Source organism: Cucumis sativus, chromosome 1, assembly GCF_000004075.3.
Source record: "Cucumis sativus cultivar 9930 chromosome 1, Cucumber_9930_V3, whole genome shotgun sequence".
Lineage (NCBI taxonomy): Eukaryota > Viridiplantae > Streptophyta > Magnoliopsida > Cucurbitales > Cucurbitaceae > Cucumis > Cucumis sativus.
In genome coordinates, this window is record NC_026655.2 from 5,327,859 (window position 1) to 5,346,192 (window position 18,334).

Consider the following 18,334-nt stretch of genomic DNA (forward strand, 5'->3'; position numbering starts at 1 on the left):
TTTAAAAATATTTTCACCGTTTTACCATTTGCAATCATTTTTCTTCAAATTACCTCAGAATTTGAATTTTTTTTCTTTTCCAAATCTTTATAAACGTATGTGAGTTGAGCTATATTTCCACTGATCGGGTAGATATCGACCTTTGAACTAAAAGATATATGAGGTAACTGTGAATTTATTGTATAATGATAAGTATTCGCATTAAAAAGCTAAAGAATATTTCCAAAAATTTGATGAAGAAACAAGTGAGGACTTAGAAAAAGGCTTCAATGTGATGGTTCATATCTGCAAACACAGTCATATATGTTTCCTTTGATCAATTTTTCTGCCAGCCTCTGATTTTTCACCATGGCAAGCTGCAAAAAAGTAAATACTTTCTTCATGAAAAAATTGAAAAGAGAAAAGATTCTTATAAAAGCATGCGTCCAGACCAGATTTCACAATTATTCGAGAGACTTTTTTTTTTCAGTTTAAATTCTAAGAATATGATGTTACAAAACTAGTGAACGTTATGTCACCTTCAAAGCATCACATTTAAATTGGGCATTGAAGTTTGTGTGAAGAGCTCTCCCCATCCCTTCCAAGATTACCTGCAAAAGAACAAACTCTGATTATCATGATGCGTTTTTCTCTTCCATTTTCTTCACTTTATAGATTGATGGTAACCCCAAATTCTTTCTGATGTTTGACAGAAAGTTTCAGTTTATTCTATTGGTGGTCTAAAACAGCCTTTTTCTATGTTAACCTTCACTATCTCCTCGGTTCCTAGGCAGTTGCGTGTCCTTCTCCTGGACGATGATTATTTCCTATTCACAGCCCTTATTTCTTAATAGATTAATTAACGTCACTTTTGAAATTGGAAGAACTTATTACCAAATCAGCGTCTTTAGCTGCAGCAGCCAACTCAGAGCTGACTTGTCTTAAATCTATACATGGACTACCACACCCATTTTCAACAACCATCAAAGGAACAAAAGATGATCCCTCTTTAGAACCGTCTGCAGAGTCGATCATGGCATCCACAATCAATCCCCCTGCTTCAGCAGCTCTACGAAGTATGTCACAGTGCTGCAAGTAAAAGATTATGAGTTAATTAACTGAATGGCAATATGAGATATGACCAAGATATAGATTTTCCTCCCATTAAATTGAAATGTTTCTTCTAATGTCTCTCTTTGGAGCATTTCAAAGTCCACAATGTTCATAGCATACATTAGAAACAAGGAAACAACAAAAAAACCTTGAAGGAAGTAGTTATTAGCAAGAAAAGTCAACAGCAAAAAAATAAGACGTCTATGAGAAGGGTTCAAGCATAGTCAGCGTAATTAAATATTTGTGCAAATTGGTCGAACATGCTAATACCAAGCTTCAGGTTCGTGGGGAAGAAAAGTACCTTGGCAGCCTCAGCTACAATGTCAGGAAGCTCCATTGCAGTTACATCATTTAGGGCAGGAAGAGAGTTTGCAACTAAAACAACCTGGAATAAATACTCCCGATCACTACGGAGGGCATACTTTAATTGGGAATAATTGGCACAGAGAAAAAATTGTTACATGGAAGGGACTAGACATGTATTCTCTCAAGATGCCGTTAAAAGTTTCCTCAGAAAAGACAACAGTATGAAACTAAAGTTGGACTCCTTCCATCAACCTACAGATTTAATTTTTCATTCAGTATAGCAATAAGGTAAACTTACTTCTGTTCCTCGTCGGAGGAGTTCCCTTGCCAAGGGAAGCATCCCTAGAACAACATCAGCACCTGAGTTGTCCACAAAGAGAAGAGCTCTTTTATGTGGAGGGGGTCTCTCATCCCCAGATCCTAACATTCTCTCTCTGAAGGCATCAAAATCGTCGACCTAAATCATAAGAAAAACTCAAATCAACTCTGATAACAAGAATTAGCAGTTAAAGCACAGTCGATGTCTTTCACCACACCAACTCCTGAATTCAGGTTTGGTTACCCGCCATGGCCTCTGCATCTTATTGCGACTCATTCGGTAAATCTCAATTATTGTCCCCTTGTGATAAAGATCAACACAAGCACGAGAACCCCAATCAAAAATGTTTGCAGCAAGAACACCTTCAATTAGAGTAAGCAGTCTTGCTTCCTGCAAATTAACAAGCAATTTGAATTTTTCATGTGTAATAAAGTTCACAGGGTTAGGCGCTATGTTTGATGAATAATAGTTGTCACCAAAAAAAGAGAAAATTGGAGATGCATTATAAACCATATCTTTCTTTGAAGATAGACTGATTGGATATATTACCATAAACAGAATATTTAAGTTGTTAATTTATAATTTGCTGGACTCCTGGTGGACAGGATAACAGTGTGAAGTCTTTATAAATACCTCATTCATACTATCAAGTTCCAACAGCAGGTCAGGCAGTACGGCAAGTGATGCCTCATTTTCCCTGTTCAACCGAGAAAGGATAGTGTGTGACGTAGGTTGCAAAGTAGGAGATTCCCTTTCTTCTATTAGTTCCGTTGGGGGGATATAGAAGGCGGTAAGAATGAAAAATAGTTGTATAGACAAAACACTTACCTCTGCTTTATGCTTCTATAGGCATCAAAAAATTGGAATTCCCTCAAGCACTCTTCCCTCAGTTCCAGAAGATTAGCCAAACCTAACTTTCCATATGCCGTAGGTTCCTCCATCAACCTATTTAGAGGCCAGAATTTGGTAGGATCGAAATTTTTAGCAAAAGAACAGGTAACACTAAAACATAAAAAATTGTCGTGTTTCTTTTTGTTTCTCTTTAAGTTCAACAATGTGGGGGTCAAGATTTTAATAGAAGAACTTTCAACGGTTAATAAAGCCTGTAACCAATTAAGTAGAATGTAAAATTTTTAGCAAAGAATAGGTAAGACTAAGGCATAAAGAGATGTTTTTTTTCTGTTTCGTTTGAAGTTTGTGGGGGACCAGGGTCAAGATTGGGATACCTGAACTTTGGATAAATATAAAAAGTCATTAACCAATTGAGCTAGCTCAACAGCTTGACTTGATATCTCTTGAAGCTTTATGGTGTAAGCTTTTAAGTCAATGATCTTTATTCACATTAATTACTATCTAATAGCTTTTTTCAGTGGATTGCTTCAGATGGCTACCAGGTCAACTTTTGTAAAACTATCGAAAAATAAACTTTATTTTAGAGATAATTATGACAAGGTTTTTGATTCTCCATGATTGGATTCGTCACTTTGATATCACAGGTCACAGCCGTCTATGTGAACCTAAGTAAATGGCAGAATAACAATGGGGGTAAGTGGCAATGGTGACAAGTAGAATCAATAACCTAGAGTGAAATCCCTTGAATTAACAAAGGCAGCAAGTTTAGGTTGGAGATGATGGAGGAGTTACCAAACATAAGGACGCTGAAGCAGGATATGGCAGCCCATATAAGAATCCCAAGAAAGAAAAAGGAATGGCCATACGAAAAAACAATAGGACAGTAGTGAAATAAATTGAGCTTAAAGAACTATCATAGAGGATCTTAAGTTTCAGAGGTGCGCCACTCTGCATGATGGAATCAACTCCAATTGAACAGAGAGATGGATTGACCAACAACAACAACCAATGTGTACATAATCATGTACACAGAAAACGATTAGAGAAGCTTCTTTCCAATAAACTAAAATGCAACTTTTACAATTTCAGAAGGCGTTAAATTTGAACTTTTGTGTTTTGAAACCCCAAACAACCCATTATCAGGAAAATATAACCATGCAGCATGTATTAGTCCGAAGTTAATGGAGTTACCTCCTCAAGTGGGCAGAAAATGCCCGAGCAAATGCATCACCTCTTCTCTTGGCATCATCAGTCCCTCCTTCACTTGCAACAGCCTTACATATCCCAATAACAATTTTCTCAATCAGTAAAGAAATTCAGAAACGTGTAAGCAAAACTGTTAACTAATCAGTACATTGCTCATAAAAAAGTCTAAGAGAAATAGGATGCTGTGTTGCTAGGATAATAGAAAATCTATTCACAACATTTGTAATCAACGTTGATCCCTAAATTCAGAAGGAGAAGAAATGCACAAATAACTTCTAGTAGTGAAAAAATGGAGAACTTTGGTTTTTATAAGCCCAAAGAGACATCTCGTGAAAGCTCAAAAGCTTCTAATTTCTAAATGCAGGAAGAGTATAGTAAAAAATAGGGTTTTGTGTCTTTTACTGTCTCCCAACAATCATCGATCACAGTACCCTCATTTCCAAATAATAATAATAAATAAATAATAAAAACCGTTGGCTTAAATATGAAAATTGAAATAACTAAGAAGTTCCTTGCTATTTTGTACAAAAGGTCTATTTGATTGAGAGAAACTGTGACTTGTGAGAGAGAGTGAGAAATAGCACTTAAGACTCTGCGATTGTCCTTGCCTTATCAACAAGGTCCGGTACATGCTCTGAAAGAACGGTGAACCAGTACCTGAACATGGACAAATATCAGTTGTTTCCAGTTAGAACTTATAAAAAATGTTCAAATAAAATATCGATGGTTCACATGATTCTCAGAAAAAAAATGAAATGAGCTTTATCAAGTACTTACTCCAACTCACTGTGATCAGAGAGATCAATTGTGTTAGGCTCATATCTGCAGAACACAGACGTATGAGAAAACTTCAAGAATATATAATAGAATAAAAAGGATTAAATCTTTAACTAAATACTTCGTGCATTTCCTTCATCCAAGGAAAATCAGCAAATAAGTTTGAAAAAACTGGGCTGCTGCCTGCTTTGACATGGTTTTTCTTCACGTAGCTAATTCAGCAAAACTATTAAACTAATAAAATACTACACAAATATTGCATGACACAATCTTAATTCGTAGGAAGAGTGGGAATTTGTAGTGAATAGCCTACTAAAAGTCCTGAACAATAATAACAAAGTCGAAGGAGAATGGAAAACATGCAAATAGGGTATAACATACGTCTTTGGATCAGCTAACAGTGGAAACACCTCCAAAGTGGGAACCAAATGGAGTACACCAACATTTAAGGCACTTGCATCAGATCGCAAGGTTTCTCCTTTGGATAAAGGGACTTCAAAGCCTCCAAGTCCAGTAGTTCCAGGGGGAGCCGTAGGGACAGGTGCAGTAATTTCTGTTCTCTTCTGCAAGAATTTCTCCATCCAAGAAATCTGCAATTTTGTACGTGCCATATTTACAAAATCATGGTAAAACCACCAATCTAGTTCCACTATGATTTCGGAGTTACTTCGTAATTTTTACTGATAAATTTAGAATGTATTTTCATTTTCCTAACAAAAATTACGTAGATAACAAATCGTCAATTATAATTTGGTATAGTTAGCAAGACAATTATAGTGCAAAGGACAAGTCATGATGCTAGAAACCAGTAGTTGATTAAATAGACAACTGTCATTGCCATCGAAAGAACAAGGCATCTGCAAAAGTAAATGGCACTACTGTACCATTACAGGCATAGAACAAATTGTCCGTTCCTTCACCTCATTTTTTAATCGAAAAATGATTTTTCGTCAAACAATTTGCAATTGTGAAGAAAAAAGATTCTTGAATCATTTCTTAAAAAAGAAGATGAAAAAACTGTTATTAGTTAAGTTGTAGATCGAAACCCCACGATCTACTGCCCCAGATTTAAACATCCTCCAGCCTCTTTTCTACTAGACATCTTAGCTTCAGATGATAATTCCCAAAGTGGATAAGTGATCATAAAAAGGTTAGGAAATTTTGAGCTATGAAAAATAGAAAGAAAAAAATATCACACTCAAATGATCTTTACAATTACCCAAGCTTTCTGACAGAAGCCACTTCGATGAACCAATGTGACTCCAACATAAACTCTAAGATCAAATTGAAATTTTTCTGGAGTCAATTGTGCTTACTTTCTCATTCAAATCACCAAGTGGAGGCCCATGAACTTTCCCTCCCGTGTATGGTGCACCCATGGGAAACCTTTCAACTAACTGATGGGCCAATAGATCATCAAGACCATGCTTTTCATAGCTCATGAATGCACCTAAGGCTCCTAAGAACCCCTCATGACGCAAGAACATTGCTTGTGCTTCTCCTTTTGACCTAAGCAAAATGTACAGTTCAATTCAGAAAGTAAGAAGTAAAAAATTAAGAAATTAAGATAAGAGAATGAAAATTAGAAATTTATTAATGCAGATTACCAGAAGTGAACTGCGAAGGAAATTGTATCCATGGTATAGGCATGTCCCCTGATAAAGAATCCTCCAAAAAATATTCTCTTAAGCCCAAACCGGAGAGCATTCAAGTACGAAATCTACCAGTAAAAATTCAAAATTAGATCTCATGAATAAAAATGTTTACCTAAGAAGACATTCCAATTGATGATGTCAAATGGCTAACTAGAAAAAATGTGACCAACAACAACCATTTGAATCTATTCAGTTCTTCTTTCACCTGTTCTAACATCTCTCGATTGAGAATGGGGAATCAGGACTAGGAAACTTAAGCCAAAGGAAATAAGGAATTCATCCTGACAGTAATAAGGAGGCATACAGCCTTCATCCATTTCTAAACTATCAGCCCACTTAGTTTCAGTTTATTTTTGTTTTGTATATTACTGCCGTATGTACAAATGAACAACAGGACTTGCAACTTTATACATTTGGATCAGAAGCTAATTCTTCAGATGTAATATAACCGTTTCCTTACATTTTCATTAACTAGTTAGACATCTCCAGTTCTTCTTCATCACAGACCTTAATCATGCAGACATCCTTGTTCAATTCTGGCCTTCAAGCTAAATTCTTCAAATAACTCTTGGTCTTCTCAGCCGTCTATTCATGTTTCCTAGTCTCCACTTCATGTCTCTAAAATGAAAAATAAATTTATTGAAACCATACTCTCTCCATTATACTTAAAAGAAAGACCACTCTAGTATTCCTGAAAATTCATAGATTAGTTCAGACATTTTGAAAGAAGCTTATGTTTGGCTTCTCAATTCCTAAACAAAGTTATAGTAGCCTTCTTCCCAACCTTCCAACGCTTCCTCACATTCAGTGATCACTCCTCCAAGATCAGATGTCATTTTAACCAAAAGTATCATTAGCTCTCCTACTACTGAGGACCCTATCTCCTCTCCAATTGTTAGTGTGAGGAATGAAAACTCTTATACATGCAGATGACATAGAGATCGGGGAATTTTCTGGAAGCATTTGAAATTAATTTTTCAATTAATGATAAAAAGAATTCAGATGAAATTTTCCAATCAGCAACATCAATAGCAACTTATCCTTCAATCCTCCCAAATTTCATTTCTTATTTGAGGCTTGTGGACCGCAAATGAAAGAAAATCAAATCACTCATCAGTCACCACAAATTAAGATCTAATTGTGTTTGACACATCCATTTGATTGTCCAGTAATGAAAATTACTTCTCGGTATTCCAAAGGCTTCGAAGGCTGTTTTTTTCATGTCGCCTTCAAGGTTTTTTTCAGTTTCAATTGTTTATACATTCTGGAGTTTCAAGGTTGCCAGTTGGATTAATGAATCCTTTTTTGGAAGATTACAGGGGCTTTTATTTTGGTGGCTTGAAGTTTAGCGTAGTTGAGAGCTTTGAGTTGATTCTCGATTCTCCTCACCTTTTCAGAATTTGATTATGATTTTATGGGTTTCTATTCTACTCTTATCAATTTATTTCAGTTTGTTGCTTTGGTTTGGTCAATATCTTCTAGTTGGTTTGGGAATTCTATTCAACTTCCAAGAGCAATGTTCTCCAAATTCCCTTGGCTCCTCCCTCCTTCAGTCTTCTTTTGTCAAAGCTCATTGTTCTTGGTTTCAATTTCAGTGTTTTGGTTACTAGTTGTCATTTGGTTCTTTGACGAACAAGATTCAGCATTATTTAGATTGTTACTATATCCTTTGTAATCCTTGTTTATGAGCTTGTATTCTTTGAGTAATAGTCTCTTTTCATTAATTCAATGGAAATTGTTCCTTTTTTGTTTTAAAAAAACCGTCCTTATTTCTCTTTAACAAGAACAACTTTTAAATTTGTTTTCATTGATAAAATGATAAGAAGATACAACCTAAGGCATGGGAAGTTGGTATTTCTGTTCCATATACAAAAAGGTATAAGAATACATGTTTGGGGTACAAATTTCTTAAAAATTACTTTATTTTAAAACAATTTAAGTGGTTCTTAAATATAACTTTAAAAGTAAGAAATTAAAATAAAAACCTTTTTTTCTCAGAATCACACCCAAACAATTCTTAAAATGTCCATGGCAGCATAAGAAATGAAATCAAGAGAACATAAATCAATTTCGAGTCCTGACTTAAGAGTGAGGATTTCGTATTTGATGATCTGGTTGATTTTATTCAGTTAATAGTCACGTGATGACTTAATACATTGCTAAGAATGATTGCCTTAGCAAAGCAGAATCAGTTATTTCGATTTACTTGAACATTAAGATAATTCATCTGTACCGAGTTGGACCCCTAGTAAATTTTGATTAGATACCGAGGAATCTGAAGTACTTTCCCATTGCAGCACTGACCTGTCCAATGTTATATGAGATCATTCGCAAGAGAGACAATGAGATATCTTCTGGTCTGTAGTCCTCAAGCTCCTTGTTCACTGAGATGGTCTTGCCAAAACTTGATGCAATTGTTGAAGCAGAGAGACCGATCTGGATCAGTAAAAGAGAATAATAAATAAGAGACTTTATAAATTGATAAAATAAAGAACAGTCACTAAGGGATTATTCATATAGTATGTCAGAGAAGTGGAGAAAAGAATAATAATATCAACCAAACAAAAGAACAATATTCTGCACATTTTAACAAGAACATGTTGAAGCAATGACAAACTTGAAAAGAAACACAGAACCACAAGGAATTTGAATTTACATTCAACGCACCTTAGAGTAATCCATGCCACCATAAATGTCCCCAACAAGCATGTCAATTGTGCTATTATCTCCCTTTTGACTAAGCTCTAGCAACTCATCAAAACTGGAGCAGGGTAAATAAATGTCAAATTGTCACAAATTTTGTACATGCAAAACATACAACGGCATAGTTACCTATTACATTTTGTTAATAGTCTTCCTAAGCCCCAGTAAGTGCCCCCTCCAACATTTGTCCCGCTAACTCTCTGAAATTTCCCATCACCATCAACCTTAAAAAGTGCAAAGCGTACTTTAGTCAGCCTTAAGATGAAGAGCAAGAAAATTGAAAAAGGTAAAGCGAGAGTAGAGATTAACAGAAAGCATTACCTTGATCATGCTGACGCCAGATCCAATGTTAACAAGCAGATAAGGAAACAATTCATTGTGGTCAAGTTGCACAAACTCTTTTTTACCCTCCATATGAGTGAAAGCTTCATGGCGTATTGCCTACTAAAACATTGTTAACAGCTAGAGGTATCTAGGCATTCACACGTGACTGCTATTTTAAAAGTGAACTACATATATAAGATCTTAAAATAATCAATAAACAAGCACAAGGTTCAAGCCCTCAAGCCTTCTGAATAATTAACATGCATTCATCATAGAAGTTCAGAAAGAAATATAGATAAAAATAATTCAACATGTAAATTGGTCCATCTTTAAAGTTCTCGCTCTTTAAATAAATTGGCATGATAAAAAAACAAGAGATTTGTGGGCACAAGAAGAAAACAAAAACGTAAAATTCAAAACTTTTAGCTTAGTGAAAACTAGCGTACCAAGTAAAAGAACTGATGAAACATAATAAATGTGAGAATTGAAAATGCAGACATGGTCATCATTTATTTACTATAATGAAAAATAAATAAATCGACAAAAACACAAACTTTATACTAGCAAAAAGAAGAAAGTATTTGAAATCCACCTTTAGCAGAAAATTTGCTCCAGCCACAAGACAATCCATCTCATCTTCTTTATCAATGCTAACTCCAAGTCTTTCTTTAAAAAGATCTGCAAACTTGTATGCCCCTCCACCTGTAGCCTTCTTGCAGAAATTGTCACAGGGTAAGAAATATTATCCAACCCATGCACAAAAAAGGAAGCAAAAGAGTAAGCCCGCAGGGGCCAGGATGAATCAACCCAATGGGAAACAAAGTCCTCCATTTGACAGTTAAAGCTGACTGATACATGCAAAGGAGGTCCTAGGAAAGAACATAAATAGCTGAAAATAAAATATTACTGTAGAATAGTAGTTCTTTGTCAACTCCTTAACAGAAAAGTAGAACACGAGTATAAAATATAAATTTAGCCCTGAAGCATTCTACTTTACATTGTGCAGCTGCTAATATCTTTTGGGAATGCTTCTCAAAGATATACAGATCTGATACGAAGTGATATGCTATCATATTGAAATAATATACCTTAATGATGGCATTTTCATTTTCTGGGCCATCTGAATGCCAATGAGGTAAATCTTTGTAAGCTGAAAATGTTTGTGCATGGCAAGAGAAAAAGAAACTCAGATCATCTAAAAACTATGAATGAACTAAAAGTATGATGAAAACATGCATACCACCACGATGTAGCTGCTTGGAATGGATGAAGTCTAAACACTCATTAATCTTGCTTGTCTCAAACTTCACAAAATGAAGCCTCCCGCCAAGAACTGGATAACTTCTTCTATTACCATTTGATAATCCCAGTCTCTGCTTAACGCTTCTCTTTCTCTTATCATCAACCGATTGATCTTCATGTCTAGAAAAGTACACCAATTTGATGAGAGATCCTGCAAATTATGATTCAACGCTACCATCAACTCCCTTAGAAAACAACTGTGAAAAACTGTGTTCCATATTAACAATAAATTCCCATCTTTCAACACCTTATCTTAGTCACTTTACATTTGATAAGTACAAGAATGGACTCAATGATGATTTGTCAAGAAAAAAGTTAAGCCAAAAGTACTGTTGACAAGAGTTGGAAATTATCTAACAGTGGAGGGAAAAGAGCGGTGAACAAAAAGGAATAATCTTTTTTCATTCAAAAGCAAAACGAGTACGTTTCCCATGATTTGATTGGGATAGGCCACACATTATATTATTTTTCAATCCTTATACTATGTAGAATCAGATTCTCCAAATACCATACTATATTATAGAAGTTCAAATTAACTAACAGATTTGCTCGGTAATTATTTATCAATAAAGAAATGTGAATGGGTTTGTTCATTCTCTTTTAATTCTTTAATTATCACTTTCCATTTATTTGTGATCATACCAGCCATTAGTTAAGTATGTCCCTACACATACAGAAAGTTCAGATTTGGAATCTAACATGGAGAATAATTCCAACGAAATTCGTTAGTGGAAACAACAAATATGTTTCACTGTCACTACTAAAAAGAATTTCAATGACTTCCAGAAATGAAAAAGGAGAAGAATATACGTTATGTTTTAGCCACAAGAACTATGTTCAACTAAAATCATCTCGATCATAGTGTCACATTATTAGCGGCCTCGCTAAAATATGGACTACCTAAAGCTAATTTTATTTTTAAATTCACCTTTTCTTCACATCCTTAGAAAAATCCCTCACAATAAACATATCATAGGATTCAACCAAAAGTTAATAACCAAAAGGGGGAAACGGATAAACAAATAGACATGGAATATACCGCCGATGTCAAGAGCCAGGTGAGATATATCATCAGATTGGTTAGGCAACAGAATCGTGGGATCTCTCTCCTCAAAATTTCCCTGGATTTCTGCTTTGCTAAGGTCTAGCTGTGGACGAGAACCTGACCTGTGAATGGAATTCCCGGTAACCGGAGCCATATCCCTCTCACCACCACTCAGGCCAGCTTCTTTGTCAACAAGCTGGTTTTTATCATCAGGTTCCTGATTCAATCCCTTTAAACCACAAATTTCAGGCTTTAGGTTTTTCCCCGGACTAGCCATTAATACCACCGAACCTTCACCACCCAGCTGCCTAACCCACAACTCCTCAACTTTACTTGACCAACCACTCGTCGTACACCTACAAACCCAACTAAAAATTTATAGATACTTGTCAATTAGAAGAAGAAACGCCATCCAACTATGTGACGATCTCATTATCTTCGATAAAAAAGAAAATACAAAACGAAAACATAAACTTAAATCCTAAAAAATGAAATTCTTGCATCTAAGGCCCACTTTTGAAAAGTAACTTCCCTATTATTCTCTGACGCATATAGAAACAAACTCCTCTAACACAAATATTCAATTCATTTGACTTCAAAATCGAGGCCGGTAAACAATCAAAAGTAAACGGAAGTAGTATGAATTCGAATTTGGCCAACCAGGGAAGCTTGTGACCACGGTGGGTTTAGAAAGAACGGAAGAAGTAGAATGAATTCGGCTTCTGATCAACCGACGGCCGACCGGTGATCTGCAGTGAATTCGATGAATCGACTGTGGGATGTGAAACAGAAATGGAAGTATTGGTGAAGGTAAAGGTTGGGACGACGATCAGCAGTGAAGGGTACCGGAGATCCGACGACCGGCGAGCAGCTTAGTTTAGCTCCACACAAGTCGCGCCACGAGAAGTCGTGTCACTGTTTGGCTCGCACTCACAGAATGCATATTAGATTTGGGAAATTAACAAAAATAGGATAATTTTTAAGGGTTTAAAGAGTTTTAGGATGGATTTTAAAAAAGATGACATTTAGGACAAATTAACTAGGAAAAGTCTATATTACCCTTTAGTTATAAAAAAAACCTAAAAAACAATTTATGGAATTCCTTCTCCTTCTTCCTCCATTTTCTCACTTCCAAAAAGAATATTTCATTTTTCTATCTCTCTCTATCCGTATTCCATTTTTCCTCATTTTCACAAAACCTTTGATTTCCTTTTTCTTCCTTTCTCATTTTTCATTCACAAAACTACAAAAACAATGGTAGTTCCGGTGATTTCATTGTGGAACATGACTTGGTACTCGTGATCTTGCTGCGAAAATTGGATTCCGACGAGGAGGGGTAACAATTTGATTTTGAAAATAATAGTAAAAGTTTTGAAATGTGCAAGATAGGTGCGAGATGTGTACGAGATAGGTGCGAGATGTGTACGAGATAGGTGCGAGATGTGTACGAGATAGGTACGAGATGTGTACGAGATAGGTACGAGATGTGTACGAGATACGTGCCTTCAACCATTCAATGAAAATGCACAACAACAAAAGCAATCCGATCAAAACAATCCCTAAACAGAAAGTGCGTGGTTATAAAAAAAAAGACTGAGAAAGGAGAATCTTGCATGCCGCATCTTCGATGGAGAATCTTGCACGACGCGTACAAACTGACCACCAATGGATGCCTGAACGGTTGACAACGGTAAATGAGATGCGACAGCAACTGAGAAAGGAGAAGAGTTGAAGTCGGGCTGCCCTTTGTCTTAGTAGAAGAGAAAGTGAGGGAGAAGGAGAAAGCCGCAAGAAGAGAACGTGAGGGAGAAGGAAAAGGAGAAAATGACACAAAGTTAATTTTTAGGGTTTTTTAAATTAAAGGGTAATATAGACTTTTCACAGCTCATTTGTCCTAAAAGTCTTCTTTTTTAAAATCCCATCTCAAAACTCTCACTACCCATCGAAATAATCTCATTTTTGGCAATTTCCCATTAGATGGGATTTACAACTTCTTTTTTTAATAAAATGAGAAAAATTATATTAAATGATAATGACTTCAAAATCTAAACTATTTGAAGCAAAATATTTTCACTGAAATGTAATAAATTTTGTCTATTTTTCATGAAGAATAAATAGTCCTTTTTTTTTCTATTTTTTCAGAAAGCTACTAAAATTCAAATTTAAATATTTTGTTATTTTTTCAATTTTTTACATTTAGTATTTGGATAAAGGTAAAGAATCTGATTATCTAAAACATCTCGTTTACATCATTAAATAACCTTTAAATGATTAAATGATTTATCGTATCTATATCATCTAAAAATGCTATGAAAAGAAACATTTGTTTTGTTTTAGTGATTTGTGATAATTACTTTTAAAAAATAATAAGAATTTTCAGAGTACCATTTAGAAGAATGTGAACTTTGATATTTATTCACCAAAAGGGAACAAATTTTCAAAATTCACTGCTGAAAGTAATATTTGATATATGTATTCTCACTTTCTATGATTCTTCTTTCTCGCAGTGGACAATAATATATTGTTCTCAAAAATATTTAAATTTACTTTAACATGTAATACCATATTGAACATATACAAGTGTTTTATTCAAACTATTACGGTTTTATGGATATATACAATAGCTTACCTTTATTTTAAAATATTGATTATTGCTGTATTTAAGAGATTTTTCCTTTAATTTTTTCTTAACTATGTATATAATCTGAAATTTCTTATACTTTATAAATATTTGGTTCATGAAGCAATACTTAAAAATGTCTCACAGGTTGATATATCAATTAATTTAAAAAGTAAAATATTGAACCAACCTCAATCTAATTTATCTATGCGTTGATGAGTTACTTCATATTAAGAAAAATAAACATATCATTTATTTGGATTACATTATTTAAAAAGAACAAGTGGATTACATTATTTAAAAAAACAAGTGTTTAGAAGTAAAAATAGAAAGAAAAAAAGAAAGTAAATTTTCAACATTTTTACGAAAAAGAGTTTAAACAAAAATGAATTTACTGACATAACAACTTTAAGTTAGACGGTAATTTAAGTTTTGGACTTGGGATATAAATGAGTAATAAGAGTTGCAGTAATTTCAAGTTGACAAAGTTTATATGTGTTATCAGTTGGCAACTCTCTTAGGCACTTAATCTTTTACCCCTAAATATTAGGTTTATATCTATTACCTCGTATGAAACTTATAGATTAAATACACTTCAACTCTTGGCTAAAATGGCTTGATGGGGAGGCACCTTGCATAGAGAACCACACCCCCTTTCTCATCATCCCAAGTCCAAATTAGGTCAGAAGATTTGTAACACACAAAGAATGCTCTTAAATGTTTATATTGTTTCAAAATGCAAGTGTATGAACGTATAACATCAGACCATACATTAGTAGCTCATCGCAAGTTTTTTTATAAAAAAAAACATCAAATGGATGGTGACTAATATAGATACTTCGCATACCAATGTACAAAAAATTAACTTGAAGCGTTTTGAAACTTGGAACCCATTTCACAGTTTGAAATGACTTTTCAACTGCTTAAAAAAGGAGTTCCGGAAAACAGAAAGATCTCTTACCAAATCTAAAGACCACATTTATTCTCTTCTACAGATTTTTTTTAACCACATTCAGCTTTATGAAGATGAAAAACAAAAAACCGCTATCCGAACCGGCTAAGTACACAGCCATTGAAATAGGCAAGGCAGTGTCATCGAACTTCCAAAAGTGGGCTTGAAGAACCAAAAATCCAACGGTCTAACACTTCCTTCCAGAACTCAGGAAGGGGGAAATCGAAAGAAAAAAAAAACACAACATAAAGTAAAATATGGTGATAATTATAAATTATGGTTGACATCCCATATTCAGAACTGGGCAGAGAACTCGCATCTTGGACAGCAGATATTAACTATAACAGTTTTTACATCATTTACAATCATAGGATGGCTAAGCATTTGAAACCTTCTCTACGGAAGAAGATTCAGCACCATTTGCCAATTTTGCACGCTTGGCTTCATAATCTTTAACAGCAGCCTTGATAGCATCCTCAGCAAGCATGCTGCAGTGCAACTTAACAGGTGGTAGGGAGAGATGTTTTGCTATTTCCCTGCGGAATTGAGTATACACCATGTTATTTCACAAGTCAAAACCTCAAAGCCAAAGGCGCTTGTTAGCACAATAACTGAAAGGAGAACAGTGTGTTATAGAGAAGAGAAAAAACCAAGTTAATACTATTAGTATAGCATCATGGACAATTTTTTCAAAGGTGAAAAGCATTTAAACTAGAAAGCTTCTTTTTCTATCACCCTTAACCTTCTGACTCGTGACATCAGACATGACTGACTCTGTAACAGGAGACATTAATTTTGGAAAGAAATGAATATTGTAATATGGAAGTAAAAGATATTGGAGCCTTAACTGAAGGTAAAGGCATAGATCATACAGTGTACAAAGAAAGAAATTTTGTTAGATGTTAGTTGTTCTACAAACAGAAACAAGTTCAAATTCGGATGGCATAAGCTGTAGATAGACAACAAATTTTTATGATGGTCAGCACTGGACGTTCACAAAAAACAAACACTTGTTACCTTTAAACTGTTGATCATATCCTATTAATTATAGATGAGGGAACAAACACTGAAATGACTTCTGAAGTGCTTTTCAGCTTAAAAGCAAAAGAAATAAAAACAAAAACTAAGAGGCCCACTGAAAGAACTTTAAAAAGTTTGGTTCAAGATGTATGAAACTTACGAATTTTTTATGGTTAAGGCTTCGTCCATTTGCTTCCCTTTCACCATTTCTGTAGCTGCAAGTTCAAAACCCACGTATAAATAAAGGTCAATCTACACATATGACCATATCAGGACAAAAGAAGGAGCTTGCCTTCGGGCCTTTTCATTATTTTAAAATATAAATTGGGCTTTCTTTTTCTTAGTTAAATTTAAGATATGTATACTTATTAAGCCTAAACACACAAAAAAAAGGTGTTTTTTTTCATATTCCCAACTTATCTATCCTTTCTCTCCTTTATGTATCTTTTTGTATCAAGGACACCACCAGGGGAAAAACAAACAAACAAACAAGACCCACAACTTTTCTCGAGCCTTGAAGTGCCTTGAGGCTTACTGAATAAGACATAACACCTCAAACTCATTAACTGTGACAGATAAAACATACTGAACTCGGTAGAAGTACCCAAAGCTGAGAAAGATACAACTACACAGGAAGAATGCAAAGAGAGATCAAGCCCATTCTGATCCCAAGTGAAGGCAAGAAACAAAGAGTACAAGATTTTCATCTTGCATATTTTGAACAGTAAAAAGAGAAAGAGAGACTGTCACTTCTACCCGCTTTAGCTTAGGAGAGACACTTCAAATGATCATGCCAGGACTACCAACGTCCATTGAGATTGACAAACAATGGGACTCACTATGTTGATTTTTCTCACGAATACTTTAGTAATATTTTGTCCCGTCTAAAGAATCAGAGCTATTTATCCGAAAACCATGCTAAAGAAATTCTAAACCCAGTCGTGGGATTACTTTATAAATAGAGTAACTCGAATGGAATAAAACATAGTAATCAATTTATTCCAAAGATTCCAATGGAACCCAGATATCAAATCCGCAACAACGATTTAAAAGACAGGTGCCAAGTTTACAAGCTCGCCCCATTATCCTATGAATCTAAGAAAACCTAAAAAAAATTGGCTGTCAACACATACAGTACAGTGATAACACTTCACAAAAAACCACCTAAAAATTAAATAAAGCAAATTCAACACAACAATGCCGATTCAAAGAAAATCAAGAAAAACATTCAAATTACAAAACCCTACGGTAATAAAAATATAACTCGTTCCTAATTCTACACCCTCGTTCTAGAAAAGCATAATGAAATAACGCAATGATTAAACCACCATAATTGCGTTCAACTCAACATATCTCAGGAACAAAAGTCAAAGAAAAAGAAACGGAAAAGAAAGAAAGACGTACCCAACGACGAGGAAGCAATTGCAGAACCGCAACCGAAGGTCTTGAAGCAAGCATCTACAACCTTACCAGTCTTCTCATCAATCTTGATCTGAAGCTTCATAACATCACCACAGGCGGGCGCACCGACGAGACCGGTGCCAACCGTCGGATCATTCTTATCAAACGATCCGACGTTTCGAGGGTTGTTGTAGTGATCAATAACCCTCTCGTGGTAGAAACGCGGAACGATTTGAACCGCCGGTGACGGCAAATCCTTAGACGCAATCCCTAGAAGCCTCTTCGAACTGAACCTCAACATATTTTACCGATTTCGTTTCTCTCCACAAGTTCGGGAGACTGGATTTTTATTATTTCTTCTTATTTGCCCTATTTATACTCCCTTGCGATAATGGCGGTGATGAGTTATTATGTAACACGTGGACGGCTGAGATCAATTCGAATTTTATGCCCCTTTGGTGATATCTTCGAATCTTTCCTCAGGATTCAACTAGATGAGGGTTAAAGTATCTTCTTTTCCGAAACACCGTGGGCTTGATTTATGTGGGCCTAATTTCCCAATCTTCTACATACATGGGCCTAAATGGGTCCAGTTTTATATCTTTTATAGACGGGCCATAATGGGCCTAGTTGGGTCATCAACCCAAGGTCATGGCAATTGAGCATATTAATCCAACATTTTCATCTTTAACCCTAACCAAACATTATTATGTTTCACTTTTACCCTTTAGGGTTGGTGTTATTATTTATACACCACAAT

At 35.1% G+C, this 18,334-nt stretch overlaps 2 protein-coding genes across 3 annotated transcripts; both read right to left on the reverse strand.

Annotated features, from left to right (window-relative positions):
• Positions 1–141: 141 nt before the first annotated feature.
• LOC101203117 (pantothenate kinase 2) lies at positions 142–12,538 on the reverse strand. Of its 2 annotated transcripts, XM_011653274.2 has the most exons (23): positions 12,242–12,537; positions 11,576–11,937; positions 10,475–10,687; positions 10,323–10,384; positions 9,827–9,943; positions 9,232–9,351; positions 9,040–9,134; positions 8,875–8,968; positions 8,512–8,643; positions 6,160–6,272; positions 5,869–6,061; positions 4,934–5,142; positions 4,553–4,597; positions 4,384–4,432; positions 3,761–3,843; positions 2,546–2,662; positions 2,351–2,414; positions 1,961–2,107; positions 1,697–1,855; positions 1,394–1,477; positions 874–1,068; positions 519–590; positions 142–356 (listed from the first exon to the last, which is right to left on the reverse strand). In XM_011653274.2, exons 2-23 carry the CDS (start codon positions 11,856–11,858, stop codon positions 267–269), a joined length of 2,736 nt encoding a protein of 911 aa, XP_011651576.1. In that variant the 5' UTR covers positions 11,859–11,937; positions 12,242–12,537; the 3' UTR covers positions 142–266. The 2 variants fall into 2 exon arrangements, with proteins under 2 accessions (XP_011651576.1, XP_004152477.1); XM_004152429.3 differs by having other exon boundaries at positions 11,576–12,538.
• Positions 12,539–15,156: 2,618 nt separating this feature from the next.
• LOC101203359 (iron-sulfur cluster assembly protein 1) lies at positions 15,157–17,953 on the reverse strand. Its single transcript, XM_004152430.3, has 3 exons — positions 17,578–17,953; positions 16,334–16,388; positions 15,157–15,689 (listed from the first exon to the last, which is right to left on the reverse strand). Exons 1-3 carry the CDS (start codon positions 17,873–17,875, stop codon positions 15,530–15,532), a joined length of 513 nt encoding a protein of 170 aa, XP_004152478.1. The 5' UTR covers positions 17,876–17,953; the 3' UTR covers positions 15,157–15,529.
• Positions 17,954–18,334: the final 381 nt, after the last annotated feature.